We start from the raw sequence: 20,582 nt of genomic DNA, 5'->3' as shown, positions 1-20,582 counted from the left end.
GGGTAATGCTCATGCTTTCTGAGAATGGACTGTGGGTGTTTTCTTTAATAGGTATAAAGTATATATTCAAAACCTACAGAAATATCTATATATGTATGAAGATACATAACAATGCTTAGTAATGTTTCTCCTGTTCTTATTAGCAACTGAGATTTGGTGTTTAAGTCAGTGTTACTTTCAAGACTCCTTCACTTGTACATGCCACAGATCATGTTTTTATTTGCAGGTTCGAGTAGAAGGCTTTAACTATGTTGGCATGGGTAACTCCACAAACAAGAAAGATGCACAGACCAACGCTGCTCGAGACTTTGTCAATTACTTAGTGCGGGTGAATGAAATGAAGAAAGAGGAAATTCCATCTTTTGGAGTAAGCTGCTGTGTCCCCCTTATGAAAGAATAACCTTTAATTGCAGTGCTGTGCCTCCAGCTGCATTTCAGCCCTGGAGTTCAGTCTGGCACCCATGTGCAGTGAAGAAGACTGAATGTGCAGGACTTCTGCTTTCAGTGCTGGAAAGCTGGAATACATTCAGTGAAAGGTGTAGGGTGATCTGGTAAAAACACCTGTGTGTTGGTCTGTGTGACTCATAAGGCTGGAAAGAATTCAGAGTACCTGTAAGGTACAGCCTGACTTCAGAAATGCTAAATATTCAGACCTGACACTGAGAATTGTTTTAAATTCAGGTTATGGTATAGAATACTGTGCACTTTAGAGAAATAAAATAGCAAAAAACAAAAAACCAAAACAAAACAAAAATTACAGGCATCTCAAACCAGACACATTTTTTAAATTGTTAATGCCTAATGCCTTAGCTCCTATGTGTAACAAGATCACTGCTTTTATGATGTTTTATGAATGATGTGCGTCTCAGCAGTGACTATCACGTAAAAACCGAGGAGGAGAGTAACTCTTTACAGCAGTTTTAGAGAGCAGTAAGTAAAGCATGAAGCCACATGTTGTATGTTGGGAGGGGAGAGTCCTTTTCTAGTGCCTCATTAAGGATATATCTGTATAAGATACATAGTTTGATTAGTGGAAGCAGTTTTTGTGGTTGTTGAATAGGTAAGTCAGGGCTACTTGTTGGTTGGAAATCCTTTTATAGAACATCCCCAAAAAGCCAAATATTGAGCAATTTATTCCTTTCAGTTTTTAAAAGGGTGTTAATAAAGGGAGTTACTGCTGGGGGTTACTGTTGTATAATGTTGCAGGAGCTCTTTAAACTTTCTGAACAGTTTTCTACCTAAATAGCAAAAAATCTTATTCCATACAAATATGCTGAGATTTTCCTTAATTCTCTTTCCTAGACAGCAGTGGGTGATACACCCGATGGAGGATATGAAGCAGCTAGAGATATTACTAGTTCCAGTTCTACTTTGGGTGGCCCTCTTCCTCCACATTTGATTATAGAGGCTGAAATAGGTATGACTGTGAAAACTGTAATGTGCATGTATGTGGATGTAATATGTACATATATATTTGTGTGGGGTTTTCCCTCACAGCATAACTCTGCAGACAGAAGATGGTTAGAAGTCATTGTAGTTTGGAGGCAGAGGTGTGAGTGACTGCATGAGGTCTGAGGGACTGGTCATGTCCTGTCGAGATTGCCGGGCAATACCTGTCTGTTGCTAAGATTATGCATTGGGGCAGTTATTTTGGTTTTGGTTTTTGTTTTTCCCATGTGGTAGGCAATGGCCCAGGTGCAGCACCTGGAAACTGTGGCAGTCATGGAGCTCAGTGGGATCGAGGTGCAAATTTGAAAGATTATTATTCAAAGAAAGAGGAGCAAGAAGCACAGGCAGTAAGTCATTCTATGGAGTTCTCCTTTAGTTCTTAAATAGGTATCTTTCACTCCTTTTAATATGTTGTTAGCATTTATAATCAAGCTTGCAGTTTCATCTTGATATTTTGCTGTTGGTTTTAACTTAAGCTGCAGATTTACTTGCTGACTTTTAACAAAGGTAACTCATTTAAGCTAGGAAGAAAATAAATCACTTTGTATACTGTGAATATCCAGTTGCTTGTGTAGACATTTTGCTGTGAAAATAAGGAAATACTGAGGACTTGTTATCACTTCCTGCAACGTATTAATTATTTTATAGCATCTAGACGTGTTTGTTTAAAGACTTTTTGTAAGACTCTGTAAAACTGAAATCTATTAGAAACTAGTAAATGATACTTTTTTCCCAAAATTAGACCTCAGAATCAGAAGTGGAGTTAAATGCTGATCTTCACGGGAGCTGGACCTTGGACAATGCCAAGGCACGCCTGAATCAGTTTTTCCAAAAGGAGAAGATTCAGGAAGAATATAAATACACTGAAATGGGGCCTGATCACAACAGGTTTGGTAGTTTTGGTCGCCTTCTGCTTATGAAGGGTTAGAAGTATTTTCAGTGACAGTGGCTAATCACACTTGTAGTGGTCCACAATGCCATTTGTGAAAACTCTATTTACAAAATCATCCAACAGAATCCTTAAATCTTGAGATGGGAGTGATGAGCCATTGTACTGAGTTCTGAGTGGCTGAAGAAATTTTTGTCTGGTATTTTTCATGGATGTGCAGCTTTTAAAAATGATTGCTGTGCTCTGGGTAACTGTTGAGGTGTCAGTTTGAATGGAAGGAGTTCTCAGTTGCTTGCAGTGATTGTATGACTGTAGTTGCCTTTGTACACTTTGAGTAAATCTTACATATGCTTTCAATTGCTTATGTAGAAATTTCCTTTAAGGACATTTTATTTATATTTTTGTTATAATAAACTTTGGCAGTGGAATCTTCTACTGGAAAAATTAGTTTGGCAGAATGTTCCTGAAGGAGTTTTGAGGGTCTTCAATTTCAGTTGAAACCAGATGGTTATCACTTTTTTGACTTTCTGCCCATTCCATCAGAAAATTTGCATTTGTCTCTTCCCAAATAAAAATAACACATAACAGATTGTGCATAAATAATTGATGGGGTTTGTTGGTTTTTTTTACGCTTGCAGTAGTCTTTACAAATCATCAAAACATCAGGATATTGTATGATTTCTTGTGAAATATAGTAATGTTTTGTAGTCAGAAACAATAGCATGCTGCTGCTGGGTTCTTATTGTTGGGTTTGGGGTTGTGGTTTTTGGTTTTTTTTGCATTATATGAACTTATATTCTATGAGAAGAGTTATTTTTAGAAAGACAAGTAGATTTTCTTATTGCAGTCTTCCATGAGAGTCCCATTTGCAGGGCTTCTGGTATTCTTTTGTTGTTGAGTCTTATAAACATTTAGAATATCTAAATATATGTATTGGTGTCAGAAAGTTCTAAATTCTCATTGAAAACCTATCTTTGAGTCACTTCATCTCCATTTATGTTCTGAAGCAAGGACATTTCTTTCCCTTAAGTGAGTGACGTAAAAAATTAGTTTGTACAGAACTAGGAATTTTAAATAAGCGTGTTGCAGGTGTAGTTCTTGAACACTTATTTGAGCAGCTCATTTTGTTATGCCTTCTGCAGGTAAAAGCATTAAACGTATTTAGATGTATATAGACTTGAGCAGAATGAAGTGGCCATCAATGACAGTATGTTTCTCAGCCTGCTTACTGTTTTTCCAGAAAGCATTTCAGGGTTTCTTATTTACTACATCCAGGAAAGCTTGTGTGAATTGTCCTGGATGGAATGGCAGAAGGGGGAAGTAACTATGTTGCAATGGACTGGATAGGCATGAAACCATCCTAGTGTGCTCTAGTGTTCATTGAGGGAGGACAAATGATTGGATTTAATTCTTTTTGGTTATATAATAGGCAAGGAATAGTTTGAGATGCTTTTGGAATTTCGAGGACAGTAATATAATTTTGGTTTCGTTTTTTTTTTTTCCCAAGAAATACCAGTTGCCATGCATCTTACCGATCTAATTTATTTACTTTTTTTTTTTTAAGTAATGGTCTTTATAACAGAAATGTCAGCCTTGCTCTTAGAGGTTTTTAAAGGAGAAATGTATTTTTAATGTCAATTAATCGTAGTCACATGGTATAGTAATAGCTGGAAAATTTGGATTTAGAAACTTTATTTTAATTACAACAGGAGGGTATAAATTGTAAACATAAACATGGCTCTCCTAATACACAAATATTAATGGACCTAAATATTAATGGATGGGTTGTGGCTTTTCTCTCTTGGGATTCCATCAGTAGCATGGGATGCCTTTGCCTCCTTGTGTTCCTGCTGCTGATGGTAGCAGCGGGCAACACCACAGATCTGTGCGTGTTCACACACGGGCTGCTGAGGCTGTACTAAAGAATCACATGGGATTCTGCTGCAAACTGATTTCTGGTGTTGCTGTTCTCCCCTTAGGTGGAGGAGAATGAGATTGAATGCTGTCTATAGGCCTGGCTGAGAAACATACTGTCATCGGTGCCTTAGTTGGCTGTTGTGTCCCTGAAAGCCAGTGGCCTTCGACCCCTGAAGCCACTGTGCCTGAAGGTCAGTTCACTGATAGTACAGGAAGGAGTTCTAACTTGAAATTTAAATCCCTCACTTAACCTTTTATTTGTTTGTTTACAGCAAGAAATGAAAGGCACAGATGCAAGGTTCTGCCTGCAGATGTGGAAGTACTAAGGCATAGTTTTCAAAGAGAATCTCAGTCTGATAAAGCCCATACATCTTGAATCACATTGGCCAGTTTAAATCCTGGCTTATAAGAATTTGTCTTTAATCCTTAACCTGTGCAAATACAGGCTTAGGTTTGTGATTCTTAAAAACATGGATCTTGGTTTCCATCATTCTCTGACATATGGCTTTCTTATTTTTTTTTTTTAAAGCCTAAATTAATATACCACTTGACCTTTAAATGAATTTGGTTAGATCCCTGCTAGGCAAACAGTGGCATTTGCTGCGCAGTTAGTTTTGACTATGCGCTGTTCCCAGAGTATGGCAATAAGGGCTTCATGAAAATTCAAGTATTCTGTCTTTTTCTGTGCAGATATGTTCAATGGTCTTTGACTAAATGATCTGGTTTTGTCTGTGCTCTGAGCTGGCCAAGTCTATGGCAAAACCCCGGGTAGCTGTATTAACTGTTGCACTGAGTTAATAAACCCATGCTAGTAGTGGGTTATGTTAGTATAATGTGAGATACAGTTAATGGTGCAGTGGGATGCATGTTAATGTAACATTAACATGCTATCTCCTTTATAATTGTTGCCTTAAACTTAGACAGCTCAGAGCATATTTCCTATTACTGTGGCTTTAAATTTCAATGCTGAATGGCAGCATTTGCAGGACTACTCTTAACAAATCTGCTGATTCTATTTATGGCAAGTCTGTTATCTACTAACTATGGATTAAAGAGACTAAAAGCAGTAATATTTTATCTTGGCCATTGATAAGTTGAGAGTTTCTGATTGAGGACAGAGATACTTGCCTAGAAAAATTGGAAAGAGTGGGTATTTTTGGAGTGTCAGTGTCAGCTATTGGCAATTGTATCATTGTGTTCTTTCTTGTACAGGAGCTTTGTTGCAGAAATGAACATTTATGTGAAGCAGTTGGGCAGAAGTAAGTGTTTCTTTTTGTTTCTATCTTAGCAAGAGATGGATGTTGGTGCAGAGGAATAGGTCATACTCATGGGTACAGGCTTTTGTAGTTACATGTTGGAGCCGCTTCCAGAGGTGGAGGTTCACGTTTGTATGTTTGTTTCCTGATGTGGTATCTTCTTCCTTTGTGCTGTGCTTGTTGCATTCTACTGCTTGTCCATTACATGCTTCCACTGATCTTTTTTCTCAGCACAAAGAAATGCTTGTGAGATATCATAGGCTTTGTTTGTCCTAATTACTTGTTCTTTACATATCTGAGAAATGCAGTATGTAATACATTCCCAGGCAGTGGGCATCCATACCATACCCATTTATGTAGAGCTTGCTGTGAAATTTGTACGATGTTGCTGGGTGGTACAGGATAATCAGATTTCCTTAGAAATTGAATGCAAAAAAAAACCACTTCACAGGAGTTCCCCAGGAAGTCAGTGATGTTACACAGCTAGTGTGTCAGCTGATGAAGGGAGCTGGTGGGATTTTGTGAGGGAACTCTGGATTTATCAAAATTTTAAACTTCCCACGAGACCTGTCCTCTGTGTGCATTCAGCCCATTTCACAGTAATACCTTCTGTGGAAGCTGTTTGACTCATCAGTTACTATAGCTCTGAACTTTCTATGCTGCAGGGATTTTTGGTCGTGAGCATGGATCAAACAAAAAGCTGGCAGCACAGTCCTGTGCCCTTTCCTTGGTTAGACAGCTCTACCATCTTGGTGTCATAGAACCTTATTCTGGGCAGACAAAGAAAAAAGGAGAATCGGTGAGTTTGGTAGAAGGGTTGGAAATTGCTGCTTTCATTTTAATAAAAAGCAAGGTGAGTTAGAGTTTGCTCTCAATATTTATATTAACAGCTTACAAGTTAATAATAATTTTGATTCTTTAGACCAGCAACTGTTTCTGTTCTGGCCAGTGATTTGGATCAGAAGTATAACTTCATGTGTACTGAATGGAGTAGTAAACTAGTTTTACAGCATATGAAATGAAATAGGATTTGCAACAGATGCTTTTTTCAGTATAAATTTTCTACAAGCTTAAAGATTTCTGTTTATGCTATGTACAATTCTTGGCTATTTGGTTTCATTCTCTGGCACATTAGCATTTTTTGGTATTTGGTTACAAGTTTAGGAATCTTTTTCTCTGAAATTAAGCTAAGATATTTAGAAATATTCTACAGATTCTTGTTGGATGAAAGGTTGGCAAAAGGTTTAAAGAATGTGAATTTTGAACACAGAAGATGGCGCTCTTTGGCCTTGTTTCACAAGTAACTATTTGGTGGTAGAGTATGCTCCCTAACAGTTTGCAGTTCTGGATTCTGTTGTCTGTCTTTCTGTGTATATCAACATGTAGTTTTTAAACATTTAATAGGTGGAACCCTATGAGGTGTTGCTGTCTTCTGACTTAGAAAATCAACTGCAAAAGACTGTACAGGAACTGTCTCTGGAGATTGCGCCTTTGGTGAGTATGCAGTTCAGACACTCTAGTATTTAACATCAGGACTGCTCATTTAATACATTTATCTTTCTTTGCCAACTTTGCTTTCGGATTTATAGCCTGAAGATCCCAGTAATCCTGTTCTGATAAATGTTGGAAAGTTAGCCCATTTTGAACCATCGCAAAGACAAAGTCATTCGGGAGTTGTTCCATGGTCACCACCTCATTCGAACTGGAACCCTTGGACCAGCTGCAATATTGATGAAGGTCCTCTGGCAAATGTAAGATAGCTTAAAAAATTGATTTGTTGTTTTTCTCCATGATTCTGGAACTTTGAAATGCCTTTCCTCCCTCAGGGTTTAAAGTATAAGCTATTCCAAAGGATAAAACACTACACTGATAAAATTTCTTCCCTTGAACTGGAGGAAGGAAGTCTTTTCCTCATCAGGAGAGCTCTGTATTTATTTAATGTTTTATTGGATTTCATGAGTAGTAGCATATTGGATGTCCCAATTCTTTGCTTTGTTTCACTGTTTGCCTGCTATTGTACAGCCCATACAAAGTTCTAATTGAAATTACAAGGTAAGTTTATGGGCATATTTATAATTTGGTAGCCTCTCTTCCCCATATTTCCATCCTAGGACTTTCTTTTCTGGGAGGAGAAACTGCTGCAAGCTGGTGTCACTACACAAACAGCATGCTTGCTTTTTTTTTTTTGTCATTTCTAGTGCCATCCAGAACAAATAAAAAGCCACATGTGGCATGATAAAATGAGGAAGAAGGGAAAAAAAATACTAAGTTGCCCAGTTCAGAAGCTTAATCTGGCCACTGTTAACACCTGGTCAGAAAAGATGCCCAGAGCAGGAACTTCAATTTCCTAAAACAGCGGATCGGAGTACTTAGAACCAAAGTAATAATGTAATATTTCTTTTGACTCCAGTTTTTTTCCATAAATGACATGAATTTGACATTCCAACCCTAACTATTCTATGATTCTGTGATTATATATAGATTTAAAAAATACCGAACTGATATAAATTCAAATGTTGCTGCTTAAAATGTAATATGTTTACAGGCATTGCAAATTGAGCAGGCTTCAAATCTCATTAGGATTTCTATGTGCTAGTCATGGTGCAGCTAACTTATTTTCAGTAAAACCAATTAGCCCTTTGGTAACAAATTCAAATTTCTTTAGAATTCTTTCTTAGTTGAAATACAAGAGTTGGCTAGTATAGTTCCCTCTCTGCTTACTTTTTAGCTACTGTTCTGTGTGTGGTTATGTGCTTACATTATTTCACTCCTTTCATTAAAAACTCCTGTTTTCATGATCAGCTAAGTATTTCATTGTCTTACTGCTGAATAGAGTGTGTTTCTCAAGCAGTTAAAGTTTTTAAATTTAAACAATCATTCTTTTTGAGAATTTTGGATCTTTCTGAGAAACTTGTTTGAGGATGGCCATTTGTTTGAGTATGTGTTAATTTTAACACACTGGAATGAATGAAATAAAACAGCTCATAGGCCTAACAGACTTCAAGGAGTTATGTAGGAAATGATCTTTTACTCATGTTTGGAGTCATTATGTTGCTGTGACTGATTTTATATTGAAGTTGTTACGTAGATAAGCAGTGGGGTCAGGAAGCCTCCAAACAATGTCTTGTCTTGACAGCTCACTCCAGAGCAAATAAGTATGGATTTGAAAAGTGATTTCATGTACCGTTTGGAGCAGGATCCAGAATTACAAAGGGTAAGTGTGCTTCCTGTAACATGGCATGTTTGCAATAGTCTTTTTATTGCCCTCAGAAGAGGCTGAACGTAGCGTATACAAAGTGTGAAAGACTGGAGTTCAGTAGTAATAGACACCAAGGTCTCAGAAGTGCTGGATGTCATGCTGGGGTAGATATGGAGATCTGTTGTGCTGTGTACAGGGAAAAAAAACCCCAAACTATTATTTATTCTGACACAGTGTTTCCTTAGTGTATGTGAAACCTGTGTAGAAGAGTGAGACCAAGTACGGATGTAGAGCAGAATAGGTTGTTTTCTGGAGATTTTTGGACATGTGCTGGAATTCTTTTTTTCCAGATCCAACAGGAGAGAGAGGACTTGCCTGTAAAGAATTTTGAAAGTGAAATTCTAGATGCAGTCCATCACAATTCTGTTGTTGTAATTCGTGGTGCCACTGGTTGTGGCAAAACCACACAAGTTCCACAGTACATCCTGGATGAATACATCAGAACCAACAGAGCTGCAGAGTGCAACATAGTAGTGACACAGGTGAGGAATACATTACAAATGCAACCACTTAAGTTTTCAGACACTAGAAATCACCTATTAAGATGTGTTGAGAAATCTGATGATCATTGCAGGACATTGTTCATAAAGGTATCTCCTATGTGCAGGAGAAACTACAGTGTCATGTGTATTTTTTCATTTGGAGTGTTATTCTTCCATGTATTTACAACTGGGATAACCTGGCTTATATCTTGCCCAGGTGAGAACTTTTTGGGAGATCAAGGGGACACAATTTGGCAAAAGCTGGCTGGTAGTTCCCATCTATCCTTATATCCCTCCTCTGTAATTTTATGTGCAGTATTAACCATTTCAGAAGAAAAAAAGCCTGCTGTTACAGATACTACTGTTTAATGACTACTCCGTAAAGAAATCTTAGGACAGGACACATGTAGCATTTATAATTCCTTGTTTTCAGTGGTGTTCTGTTAAACTTATAAAACCTCATCGTTAAGTCGGGGAAAACTTTTTCATCCCTCAGCCTCGGAGGATTAGTGCGGTTTCTGTCGCAGAGCGTGTGTCATATGAGAGAGGAGAACAACCTGGGCAAAGCTGTGGGTACAGCGTGCGATTTGAGTCTGTGCTTCCTCGGCCACATGCCAGTGTGCTCTTCTGCACAGTAGGTCTGTGTTGTTTTGTTTATGTTTGTGGCTTATTACTTATGGGTCTGCATTCTTTGAGTAGCAGCAAAAGCAGAAATATGGTTAGATTAAAATTTTTAGAAACTTTGCTTCAAAGATTGAACAGTTGTGGGGTTTTGATAGAAGTTTGCTGAGATGCTGTTGTTCAAAGATTAAGATTGTTGTTCAGAAGTATGATAAAACAGGTCTAATACCATATGGAAATAATTTCTTGAAGAGAGAAAATTGCCAAATATTGGTTGTCCTTAAAAGACATAAGGGGAAGCAGTACTTGGTGGGAAAGAAAAAAGAGTCTTTCTAGTAGTAATACTTCATACTCTCACCATCACCTGTACAAATGAAAGCAATTAGAGATGGGGCTGTAAAAGGTGCTGGGCAGCTTGCACATTTCTTGATTTTTAAACTAGTGCAACTGTTCTTGATGAAACCTCAGGGGAGAAGATTGTCCTTTACTTACATGAACATTTAACTCCTCTGTCTGTTTAAGGTGTTCTTCTGAGAAAGGTGGAGGCTGGAATCCGTGGCATTAGTCATGTTATTGTTGATGAGATCCATGAGAGAGACATTAATGTGAGTTAGCTGGTGATTACAGTCCTATGTCTCGCTATGCTTCTGTTCTGTTTAACTTTTGTATGTGTTCTAGTATGAAAGGAAACTCTGTATGTTACTAAATGCTATATTTGTGAGTTTCCAACTTTAGTAGGATTTTTAGAAACTCGTAATTACCGCTTACCTGGTTAGAAGAGCAAGGACTTGTGCTTCCTTGCTCCCCTATGTCTTTTTTCCTGTTAGTGTCCTGGGTTCAGCTACAGCAGTCATTTTTTCTCCTTCTTAGTAGCTGGTGCAGTGCTGTGTTTTTGACTTTCAGTCTGGGAACAATGCTGATAACACCGATGTTTTTAGTTGTTGCTAAGTAATGTTTACTCTGACCAAGGACTTTCTCAGTCTCATGCTTTGCCAGAGAGGAGGGGAAGCCAGGAGGAAGCAGAGGCAGGACACCTGACCCAAACTGGCCAAAGGGGTATTCCATACCACAGCACGTCATGCCCAGTATAGAAACTGGGGGGAGTTACCCGGAAGGCCGAGATCGCTGCTCGGGTCGGGCTGGGTATCGGTCGGCGGGTGGTGAGCGGTTGTGTCCTTTTCCCTTGTTATTCCTCTTATCATTATTATTGGTAGCAGTAGTGGTTTGTATTATACCTTAGTTACTGGAGAGCTGTTATCTCAACTCGTGGGAGTTACATTCCTCCGATTCTCCTCCCCATCCCTCCGGGAGCGGGGGGAGGAAGGAAAAGGGGGGGAGTGAGCGAGCGGCTGCGTGGTTCCAAGTTGCCGGCTGGGCTTAAACCACGACAGTTAGGATCATCTTCCCTCTCCTGCTCCTCTATGGAAAATAGAATACCACAGTACAAGCACTCCTGTCCAAATGTGGGAGCATGCTGAATGTCACTTTTATTTTTGATTGCTTTTTATACTGACAATGTTGTATTACTGTAACAGAACTGCAGTGGTATTTACAGAAACTGCAGTCTTGACAGTGACACATTTAAATTTGATTTTGACATGAAAAAAAATGACAGTAGAGTTAGGGGAGAGATAGTATGTAACTTAAGAAATTGGAAACATTTTCTGTCCCCTTTATTCTTCCATATAGTTTGCAACTTTGCCACACCAACAGTGAGAGAAGCCATTAAATTCTGACACAATGTTCAAGTTTGTTTTGACAGAATCTGGGGACATATTTGGATGGAATTGCAATGCAGATTTTTCTGATGCATCTCTTCATCTATTAAGTTTGTATTAATGATATAAAATATAAGTTTTGAAATTTTGAATGAGACTGTACTTTTATCTGTTGAAGTACGGGCCTGCCTAACTGCATGGTGAAACTAAATAAATGCCATGTTTAAACAGAACTATAAAACTTTGCATATAGCTGCACGGGATCATTCCTATTTATTTTAAGAACTATGGCTACTTTAGATATAAATAAAGTTTAAAAAGACCTTAGGTTGTAATATATTGTTAGGAAGGAAGCAAACTATTTTTGAATGCTTTTCTTTAGTTTCCTTCATTCTGAGAAAAGAATAACCCTTCTTTGCACTGGAAATCCTAAAATTCACTTATCCCAGGAATTGCAGTATTTTCACAATAAAGCACTGACACCTGTTTCTGGTTATAGAACATTTTTTGTGATACTTATTACTTCTGATACCCAGCAAGGCTCCTGCTCAGTAAATGTATATGTCTTTGTAATTCCTTCTGCTCTCTTGGTAAGATACTGATTTTTATGGGTAGGAAATTAATGATGTTTTTATTCTCTTTATATGCAGACTGACTTTCTTCTGGTGGTGCTGAGAGATGTAGTTCAGGCATATCCTGAAATCAGGGTTATCCTCATGTCTGCCACCATTGACACTAGTATGTTTTGTGAATACTTCTTCAACTGTCCAATCATTGAGGTCTTTGGTAGAACCTTTCCTGTCCAAGGTAAATCATTGGCTGTACTTTCAGGAATTGCTTTAGGTTTTTTTTTATTAGTCACATGCTTCAGGACTATGGGGAAAGCATGATACACCTTTCTTCCGGATTGTCGTGTTTTACAGATGTGGCTTACCCTGGGCAAGGAAGTCAGTAGCAGTGAACCATTTCATAGAACCATTTGGTTTAAAACCACAAAGAAGCAAACAAATAATATTACCACCCCCAAAGCACCACCACTTGGGGTATTTTCGATTGAAGAATGAGATGGTAATAGTAAATAGTAAAGTTTCAGATCAGTTGTCTTTGATATTAGGAATAATGAAAATGGCTTTACATCAGCCAGTATTAATAAAACAAACCAGAAAAAATGATGTGGAAGTATATTGAGTAGAGGAATAATCATTGGAGTACTGTGGGAATAATTCTCATACCTTAGCTGACAGCAAAGGAGTTTTCTCCAGTCTTGGCTTCATACTCTGAAACAACATGATTACATCAGGGAGGTCTCAGGAGGTGATAAAAAGAATTGTTCCCTTACACAGGCTTCTAGTCTTGATAACCAATTCTTGACTGTCCTTGCAGATTATTTTCTGGAAGATTGCATTCAAATGACTCAGTTCATTCCTCCACCAAAGGAAAAGAAGAAGAAAGAGAAGGATGAAGAAAGTCCTGAAGATGATGACGTATGTTTGACTTCTTAATATAAAAAGTTATGCAAGTGCCGGTTAGGACTCTAGCTCAAGTGTAAATCATTGGGCATTGTCGAACTTAACATTTTTAGCAGCTTTTGTATTTTTGATATCAAAGATTGCTGTTAACTTCGGAAATAGAATATAATTTTTTCATTGCCCTTGTAAACTTCTTTTGTTGAAGCTAGAATTCTTGTGTTTTGTCAATCTCCATCTCTAAAGATAGAAATGAAATGCTTTTAAAAGTGAAAAGATTGGTAACCTTGGAAGAAGAAATAGATACAGAAATACGAGCTTCATGATACCTTTTCAAGGGTGAAAATTTAGATTCTTTCTCTTCTCTTCTAGTTAATACTGCTAGTGCTCAAAGACATTGTCAAGAAACTATCACTTTCATGATAGAGCTTTTAATTTGTAGGTCTGGAACTACTGTTATTTGAAATTTTTAAAAAATGTCTAGTTTTTCTCAAGAAGCTCCTTCTTAGGACATTATCCCAGTTCATCTGAACAGAAGTTAAATGAATTTGATAGTTTCCTGCTGCAAATTTGTATTGAGTTATAGTTTAGTGCAATGAAATTATAATTAAGTTCCTACATTAGAAAGCTGGGGAAGCAGGACTTGAACTGCCCATTGGGTCATTCTGTGAGCTGTGCCTGAGATGGTCTTCCCTGTAAACTACCCATGTATCTCATTTTACTCATTGCCTGGCCAGCCAGTCTCCACAGTTTGAGTAAATTCATTTATATGATTTTTTGTGTGTGTGTGGTGGTTTTATTGTTTGTTGTTTTTTTCTGTTTGTTTTGTTGGTTTGGTTTTTTTTTTTTCTTGTTTGGTTTTTTTTTCAGACCAATTGCAACCTTATTTGCAGTGATGAATATGGCCCAGAAACAAAGCATTCCATGGCTCAGCTGAACGAAAAAGAAACTTCTTTTGAACTCATTGAGGCCCTGCTAATTTATATCAAGACTCTGAATGTCCCAGGAGCTGTACTTGTTTTCTTGCCTGGCTGGAACTTGATATATACAATGCAGAAGCATCTAGAAATGAATCCACGCTTTGGTACGAGCAGCTATATTCTATTACATTTCGTGTTTTCTGAAGGAAACTATTGACTGTGTAAAAATGAGAGTTGGATGAGTGACTTAGGGAGCTGGATTTATTTGTTATGAGAATGAATGGATAGAAATTATTAGGTTATGCAAAGAATAAATGAGATTCATGTAGTGGTAGTTACTGACTTTCTTGTATTCATGTTTTAGGAGGTAACCAGTATAGAATTTTACCTCTGCATTCGCAAATTCCTCTGGAGGAACAACGTCGAGTGTTTGATCCTGTGCCTCCTGGAGTAATGAAAGTATGAGAGCATTCTTTGTGTGGAGTTCTGTTGTGCTTTTGTGGAATGTATTGCTGACTTTTTTTGTATAAGTTATGTAGTTTGTCTTGCAGTCTGTCTGTAACTTTTTCAGACCAAATATATTTCAATATGCATTTCCTGTTTTTTATAGGTTATTTTATCTACCAGCATTGCTGAGACTAGCATTACCATCAATGATGTGGTCTATGTTATAGACTCCTGCAAGTGAGTTCATGAAGTAGCTTTTTGGTTTGTAGATCCTATTCTTTGGAATGCAAAAAAGATTTTCTGAACATGAAGAACCGCCTTGTGTTCCCAAAGTCACAAAGCTGAGTTTGAGGACTGACTCACTCAGGACAAACTTGCATTGTCTTTAGCTGTTCAACGCAGTTACAAACCTCACTGGCATTTCAGTGGGCTGGTTTTGGTCAGCTACATTCATGGTGGCACTATTCATGTGAGGTGTCACTGGGTCTCCACGCGTATTTGAAATATGTCATCTGCCAAAGGAGTGTTACAAACATTCAGTGTATAGCTGATAGAAAAGATGAAGATTTTTGTAGTTGGTTACATATCTTGTCTTGCTGTGCATGTTCTCTGAGTGCATTACACATAGGCATCTCAGGAATTGCATGAGAATTTTAAGCTTTTGAGACAGTTGCAAAAACCACATTCTGTGTATAGCTTGGGATGCAGTTCTGTGTGCTGCTTTAGCTTCCAGATAGATCCCTAACTAGCCAAAACTTAGCCAGTCAAACAGGGGTGGTTTGCTTCTTAAAAGCAGTGTGGCTGCAAGGAATGAAATAAGAACTGATTTGGCAGGTCCTGAGATGAAGAACATCTAATCTTAAGTGTTTTGTTGTTTTTTGGTTTTTGTTTTTTTTTTCTTGACAGACAAAAAGTGAAGCTGTTCACTGCTCATAATAACATGACAAACTATGCCACAGTTTGGGCATCAAAAACTAATTTGGAGCAGCGGAAAGGAAGAGCTGGCCGTGTGCGTGCTGGGTTTTGTTTCTATTTGTGCAGCAGAGCTCGCTTTGAAAGGTGAGGTGCTCTTTAGAAATAAAATAACCTCGGAGAATTCTCCCAGAACTGTTGTATGCTACTTCTGATCAAACTGGGGAGATAATTTCAGAAAGCACAGAGAGGAGGTGCATGAAGTCAGTTCACACTGGAATTTTGGTTCTTCTGCTTTAAAAAAAATTTATATGCTTATATACTTTTACCCAGAGCGTGAGGTGGATAAATGGTTCATGATATTATTATTAAGAACTTCACTGCAACCTACAGAACTTCTCAGGAGAAAAATAATAGTGCTTGGGAATTGAGGCAAGGCAGAAAAGAGCTTTGAAATGAGGATAAGGCTCTAGTCTGCTTGCAGGCATTATGGGATCCTAGCATCTTCACATAACAGGCAATTCAGTCATTAGAGTGGTAAAAAGCAGGGAAAACAGCTGTTACTTTTGCTTCCATTGCCATTCTCTGGTCAGGAAGCCCCTTCATGCTGCTCTAGCGTCTTCCCTGCTGCTGAAACTTTTGACCTCTTCTATCTGCTAAGCTGTTTCTCAGTTACTGGAGCCATGAAAGTATTTTGCTGGTTGCAGCTGTTACACTCATTGTTTGATTTCTCTCATGAAAGTTTCAGTGCTCCTCTCTCAGTCATTAGAGCATAGCTGTATTTTTGATATTCTGCTTTTTGTAACCTCTGAAAGTATCAGTTGATCAAAAACTTCCCTGAAATTGCTCAAATTTATTTAGATTTGCTGTCTAGCACAGTGGAGTGTTTTAATTAGGAATTTTTGGCAGTGATCTGATTTTAGGCTACTAAAGTAATCGTGTGACTTCATGACTTTAAGGTTACCTTTCTTCAAAGAATATAAAACCAAAATATACTAGCTCCACTGTGCCTAGGAAAGAGAGTGTGGACTTGTGCAGGTAATCTTTTGAGAGATACTGTCTAAATCTGGTGCCAGCTGAATCTGGTTGTGTTCAAGTTGTGTTTTGAAACCTTTTCTAGCTTTCTCTTGCTCAGTGCAGTCATTCCTAGGAGTTCATGTTTCAACTAGCAAGCTAAAGGATCACTAACAATACTGTGCTAAAGGCTGTCTGATTCCATGAGGTCTTTTTCCTATCAGAAGACCACCTTTGGAAAGCATCCAGCAAAAATACTTCCTCTTAGTGATCAAAGCAGAAACGTGCAGGATATATTGGGTGGTTTAGACTTGATAGAAGGACAAGTAGAGAAGTGATTGTACATAACGCAGGCTAAAAGCAGGTTGTCTGTCTAGGGAGTGGAAGGACCTTCCTTAGCAATGCAGGAGATGATTGTAAGGGGGCAAGTGTGGGGCTGGACACAGCCATGCTGTGAATTGGACTTCAGCCATGCTGGCTCTGTGTGGTCAGCTTATACTGGAAACCACACCAGGTAGTGCCAATGTGAGGACTATACCCTCTATACAATTCCATTTTAAATTTACCCTGAGATGAGAATCGAGAAGCACAGAAGACAAATCCTGGAAGAAGAGCCTAAGCTACAAGAGTACAATGAGACTTGAAAGGTTGGCTGGGAGGCAGTGTTTCTTTGGAGGGCAGTAGTTAATGCTGATGGAGTGAACCATGATGGTGATTAAACCCTGTTTTGAGAAAAATGTGGGATTTTTTGTTCTCTTCTCATTCAAGACTTCAAACTCATATGACACCTGAAATGTTTCGAACACCGCTTCATGAAATTGCTTTGAGCATCAAATTGCTGCGGCTGGGAGGAATTGGTCAGTTTTTGGCCAAAGCAATAGAACCACCACCTTTGGATGCAGTGATTGAAGCAGAACGCACCCTAAGAGGTATCATTGTTTGTCTGCAAGATTTTATGTTTATGAAGCTAACTCCAAGTGATTTGTAGTATAATGATCACTTACAAACTGCTTTAACATCTCTGATTTAATTGTTTGTGTGGTAGCACGCTGTCTGAAACAGCAAGGTGTTTCCTGGATGCATTATGTGGGTGGCAGTGTCTTTTGCAGCTGAAGAAATACTCGAATTCCCAAGTGGACAGTCATTCCTTTAAGAAACTTGAGCCTTCAAACTTAAGGCTTGTTTTGTTATTTTACCAGTAACTTACGCTAGCTTCCAGCTTCCTGTTTTCCAGCTGTGGCACTGTTGTGTATGACATAAACCTAAGGCATTTACAAAACTAAGAAGAGAAGTTAGTAGTTTATTGTATAATTACTGCTTTGTACAGTTTGCTGAGCCAAGATCTCAGTATTTTGCCAAGTAATTAAGTCTCCAGTTTATAAATATGCAAGCACCAGTGTCCTTCTAAACCAGAAGAAACTGAGGTGGGGGCTAAGCTGTCTTCCCATTTTTTTCAAGGAACTAACTGGAATATGAGTAAAATTGAGCAGGGAGGAACCCTAAATTGATGCTTTAGATTTGAAGTTATGATCTCAAACCTCAGCATTCTTGGCAAATGTCACTAAATAAGCTCTTAAAATTTGTAAGAACTGAAATACCTATTTTATTATTGATTTTAGGAAAAAAATGTGTGACACATCTACATTGCTTGTATACAGGAGGACCAGAATGAAGAACATAGCTAGGGATATGTATTCAAATTCAATGACTTTTTGATCTAAAAATTGTTACTGTTTTTCTTACACTGCAGATAAGAAATGAAAAGCTGGGGGGAAAAGCAATATTTTCAGTTTTAATGACAAATAGCAGTTTCTGCATGTGCCTCCATTTCCTGAGTGGCCTGTGATTTTTCAGTGTGTGCATACTACTAGTACGCTTCTAGGATGATCAGACTTGCTATTCTTCGAAATATTCTTTAGGCTTTGGTTCAATAGATACCAAGAAAAATTGATTTGATAGTGGCTAAGGAGTCCTTTATTTGTTTGCTTTCCCATTTAATTACTAAGGCTACAAAGGTTGGGTTTTTTGTTGTGGGTTGTTGTTTTTGTTTTGGTTTTTTTTTTTTTTTAATGTAAAGCTTTTAGTTCTGCTGAAGTTTCCCAAAGTAGTCATAAATAAAGCATGTGAACTATAAATTTGCATTTTTCATTTATATCTTGAAAGGGTTTTAAAGATCACACTTGTATTGTTTGTCATGCAAACTTAAATAGAGGTTTATGAAGAAGAGTTTAATACCAATGGCCAAATGGCTAGAGAGATACTCATGAGACCCTTCAGTCTGTACAGCAAATGGCCAAAGATGCCTGTTAGATGTTATTATTGACAGTGGTTTGATAGTTTTGAGAATGAGCTCAGGTAAAAATTTTTAGGTAATGGAAGGCAAAGCCTCATGGAAGAGAAAGTTTGTGGTGGTCTCTTTTTTGATGAACAGAAGGTTTAGCTAACTGTCTTTGATAATAAGAGATCTTGTTTCAGAGCTTGATGCCCTGGATTCCAATGATGAGTTGACACCTCTTGGAAGAATCCTAGCGAAACTTCCCATTGAACCTCGTCTCGGCAAGATGATGATAATGGGCTGTATTTTTTAGTAAGTTTAGTAGTCTTAGTGGTCTTATTCTTTTTGAGTTCTTGAGCCTCTAGACATGCACTCTACAAGAGAAAAACCAATACATCTAAATGCTACAGCTGGGAATAGGAAACTGAATATTCATGAGAACAGAGGATCGATAACTTCGAGTCTAGGGAATAAGGTAGTCATGAAATTCAGTTAACTGCAAGGGAGCAGTAGAGGCTGAATAATTATGAATTAAGAGTGGGACTCTTAAGTATAGCAGTGAGATAGAGGTGGGGATATGTGAAATGTGACACCTAGATAAGAAGAAAAGTGAATCCACATGTTTTGCTTTGAGGAGAAGTAAAGATCTGTTATTTGTAATTGTTATGGCTGTAGGGTCTTTTTCACCAGAAGGTGGTGTATAGAGGGAAGGTTAGACAAAGGGCTTGTGAACTCTTGCTGTTGTGAAAGTACTGGAATTGGAGCCAATTTAACATCCACTTCTGGGGAAGTGTTTCTATAAAGAACTCTGGTAGATAAGGGCTAAATTACTAAGATCTGTGGTGGAGAAGCTTTTCCTAGTATCGCAGCCTGTAGAACCTGCTGACAGCAATACTGTGAATAAACCTGATCCTTTTGTGGTTTCTTTCAGTGTGGGGGATGCTGTTTGTACCATCTCTGCAGCTACCTGTTTCCCTGAACCTTTTATCTGTGAAGGCAAACGCCTGGGTTATGTCCATAGGAATTTTGCTGGGAGCAGGTTTTCAGATCATGTTGCTTTGCTCTCTGTCTTCCAAGCCTGGGATGATGCAAGGTATATTGTCTTGGCACAAAATTTGATGAGAAGTTGTGGGTAGCACAGGGTGAGCAGATTTGTGGCCAGACTAGATAGGTCAATGGATGCTATAACAGCTAAACTGTCTTACTTTCCCTTTTCTTGAAGTGACTTCTAATTCACTCTGTTTGTTTTTTAGAATGGGTGGTGAAGAAGCGGAAAAAAGATTTTGTGAACACAAAAGACTCAGCATGGCTACTCTTAGAATGACTTGGGAAGCAAAAGTCCAACTGAAAGATATACTTATGAATTCTGGCTTCCCTGAAGGTGATTCTGCTTGGACTTAGTAATTTGATGACTGTGTTTTTCATTCTGAGATGAGAAATAAACAAGATAATCTAGGATGAGCACACAAGCACAGAGGCCTATAGTGGATTTGCCATAAAGCTGTTCTGCCTTTACAGCTGTGTTCAGATGTAGTTTTAGTGCTGAGTCATTCTGTCGTATTTTTTAAAACCAGAGAAGTTGTGGTGGCTGTGGAGCAACATGGGGAGATTTTGGAGGCTGAGGTTAGGGCTGCAGGATTAAAAATCTATTAAGTAATTGACCTTAGATAATTAACTCACTGATCTTCTTTCTCCTTCACTTACTGCATCTCCAAAATGTGCCATGCTGTACTTACCCTCTCCTTTTCATTAGGTTTAGGGGGGAGTCTGTGTGATCTAAACAGTGTGCTGTGCCCAATGATTTTCTGGGTTTGTGCCACAGGAGGGGTGTGCAGTAGTGTGGCATGTTACTAAATTTTCCAAGTTGACCAGGTTCTGAATTTGCCTGATGTTCCTGGGGAGTTTGCTCAGTGAAATGGCACAACTGGCTGGATTCAGCAGATGTTCATCTCCCCCT

General features: G+C 38.3%; 1 protein-coding gene across 1 annotated transcript in view; it reads left to right on the top strand.

The window, feature by feature from the left end:
- Window positions 1–226: 226 nt before the first annotated feature.
- Window positions 227–20,582, top strand: part of DHX9 (DEAH (Asp-Glu-Ala-His) box helicase 9) — a gene marked incomplete at both ends in the record, with an annotated part of 26,594 nt that continues 6,238 nt past the window's right edge. Inside the window, 22 exons of the mRNA XM_010015681.1 lie at window positions 227–379; window positions 1,303–1,417; window positions 1,684–1,796; window positions 2,192–2,337; window positions 5,468–5,514; window positions 6,177–6,310; window positions 6,916–7,005; window positions 7,101–7,262; window positions 8,648–8,725; window positions 9,061–9,252; window positions 9,749–9,890; window positions 10,396–10,478; window positions 12,242–12,398; window positions 12,975–13,075; window positions 13,928–14,141; window positions 14,342–14,436; window positions 14,588–14,661; window positions 15,331–15,483; window positions 17,119–17,279; window positions 18,826–18,937; window positions 19,557–19,718; window positions 19,879–20,006. Coding sequence (XP_010013983.1) covers window positions 227–379; window positions 1,303–1,417; window positions 1,684–1,796; window positions 2,192–2,337; window positions 5,468–5,514; window positions 6,177–6,310; window positions 6,916–7,005; window positions 7,101–7,262; window positions 8,648–8,725; window positions 9,061–9,252; window positions 9,749–9,890; window positions 10,396–10,478; window positions 12,242–12,398; window positions 12,975–13,075; window positions 13,928–14,141; window positions 14,342–14,436; window positions 14,588–14,661; window positions 15,331–15,483; window positions 17,119–17,279; window positions 18,826–18,937; window positions 19,557–19,718; window positions 19,879–20,006 — 2,812 coding nt within the window. The remainder of the gene's footprint in view (window positions 380–1,302; window positions 1,418–1,683; window positions 1,797–2,191; window positions 2,338–5,467; window positions 5,515–6,176; window positions 6,311–6,915; window positions 7,006–7,100; window positions 7,263–8,647; window positions 8,726–9,060; window positions 9,253–9,748; window positions 9,891–10,395; window positions 10,479–12,241; window positions 12,399–12,974; window positions 13,076–13,927; window positions 14,142–14,341; window positions 14,437–14,587; window positions 14,662–15,330; window positions 15,484–17,118; window positions 17,280–18,825; window positions 18,938–19,556; window positions 19,719–19,878; window positions 20,007–20,582) is intronic.

Source organism: Nestor notabilis, unplaced genomic scaffold, assembly GCF_000696875.1.
Source record: "Nestor notabilis isolate BGI_N333 unplaced genomic scaffold, ASM69687v1 scaffold12870, whole genome shotgun sequence".
Lineage (NCBI taxonomy): Eukaryota > Metazoa > Chordata > Aves > Psittaciformes > Psittacidae > Nestor > Nestor notabilis.
The sequence above is the reverse complement of the archived record's forward strand: the minus strand, read 5'-3'. Positions and strand labels throughout refer to the sequence as shown.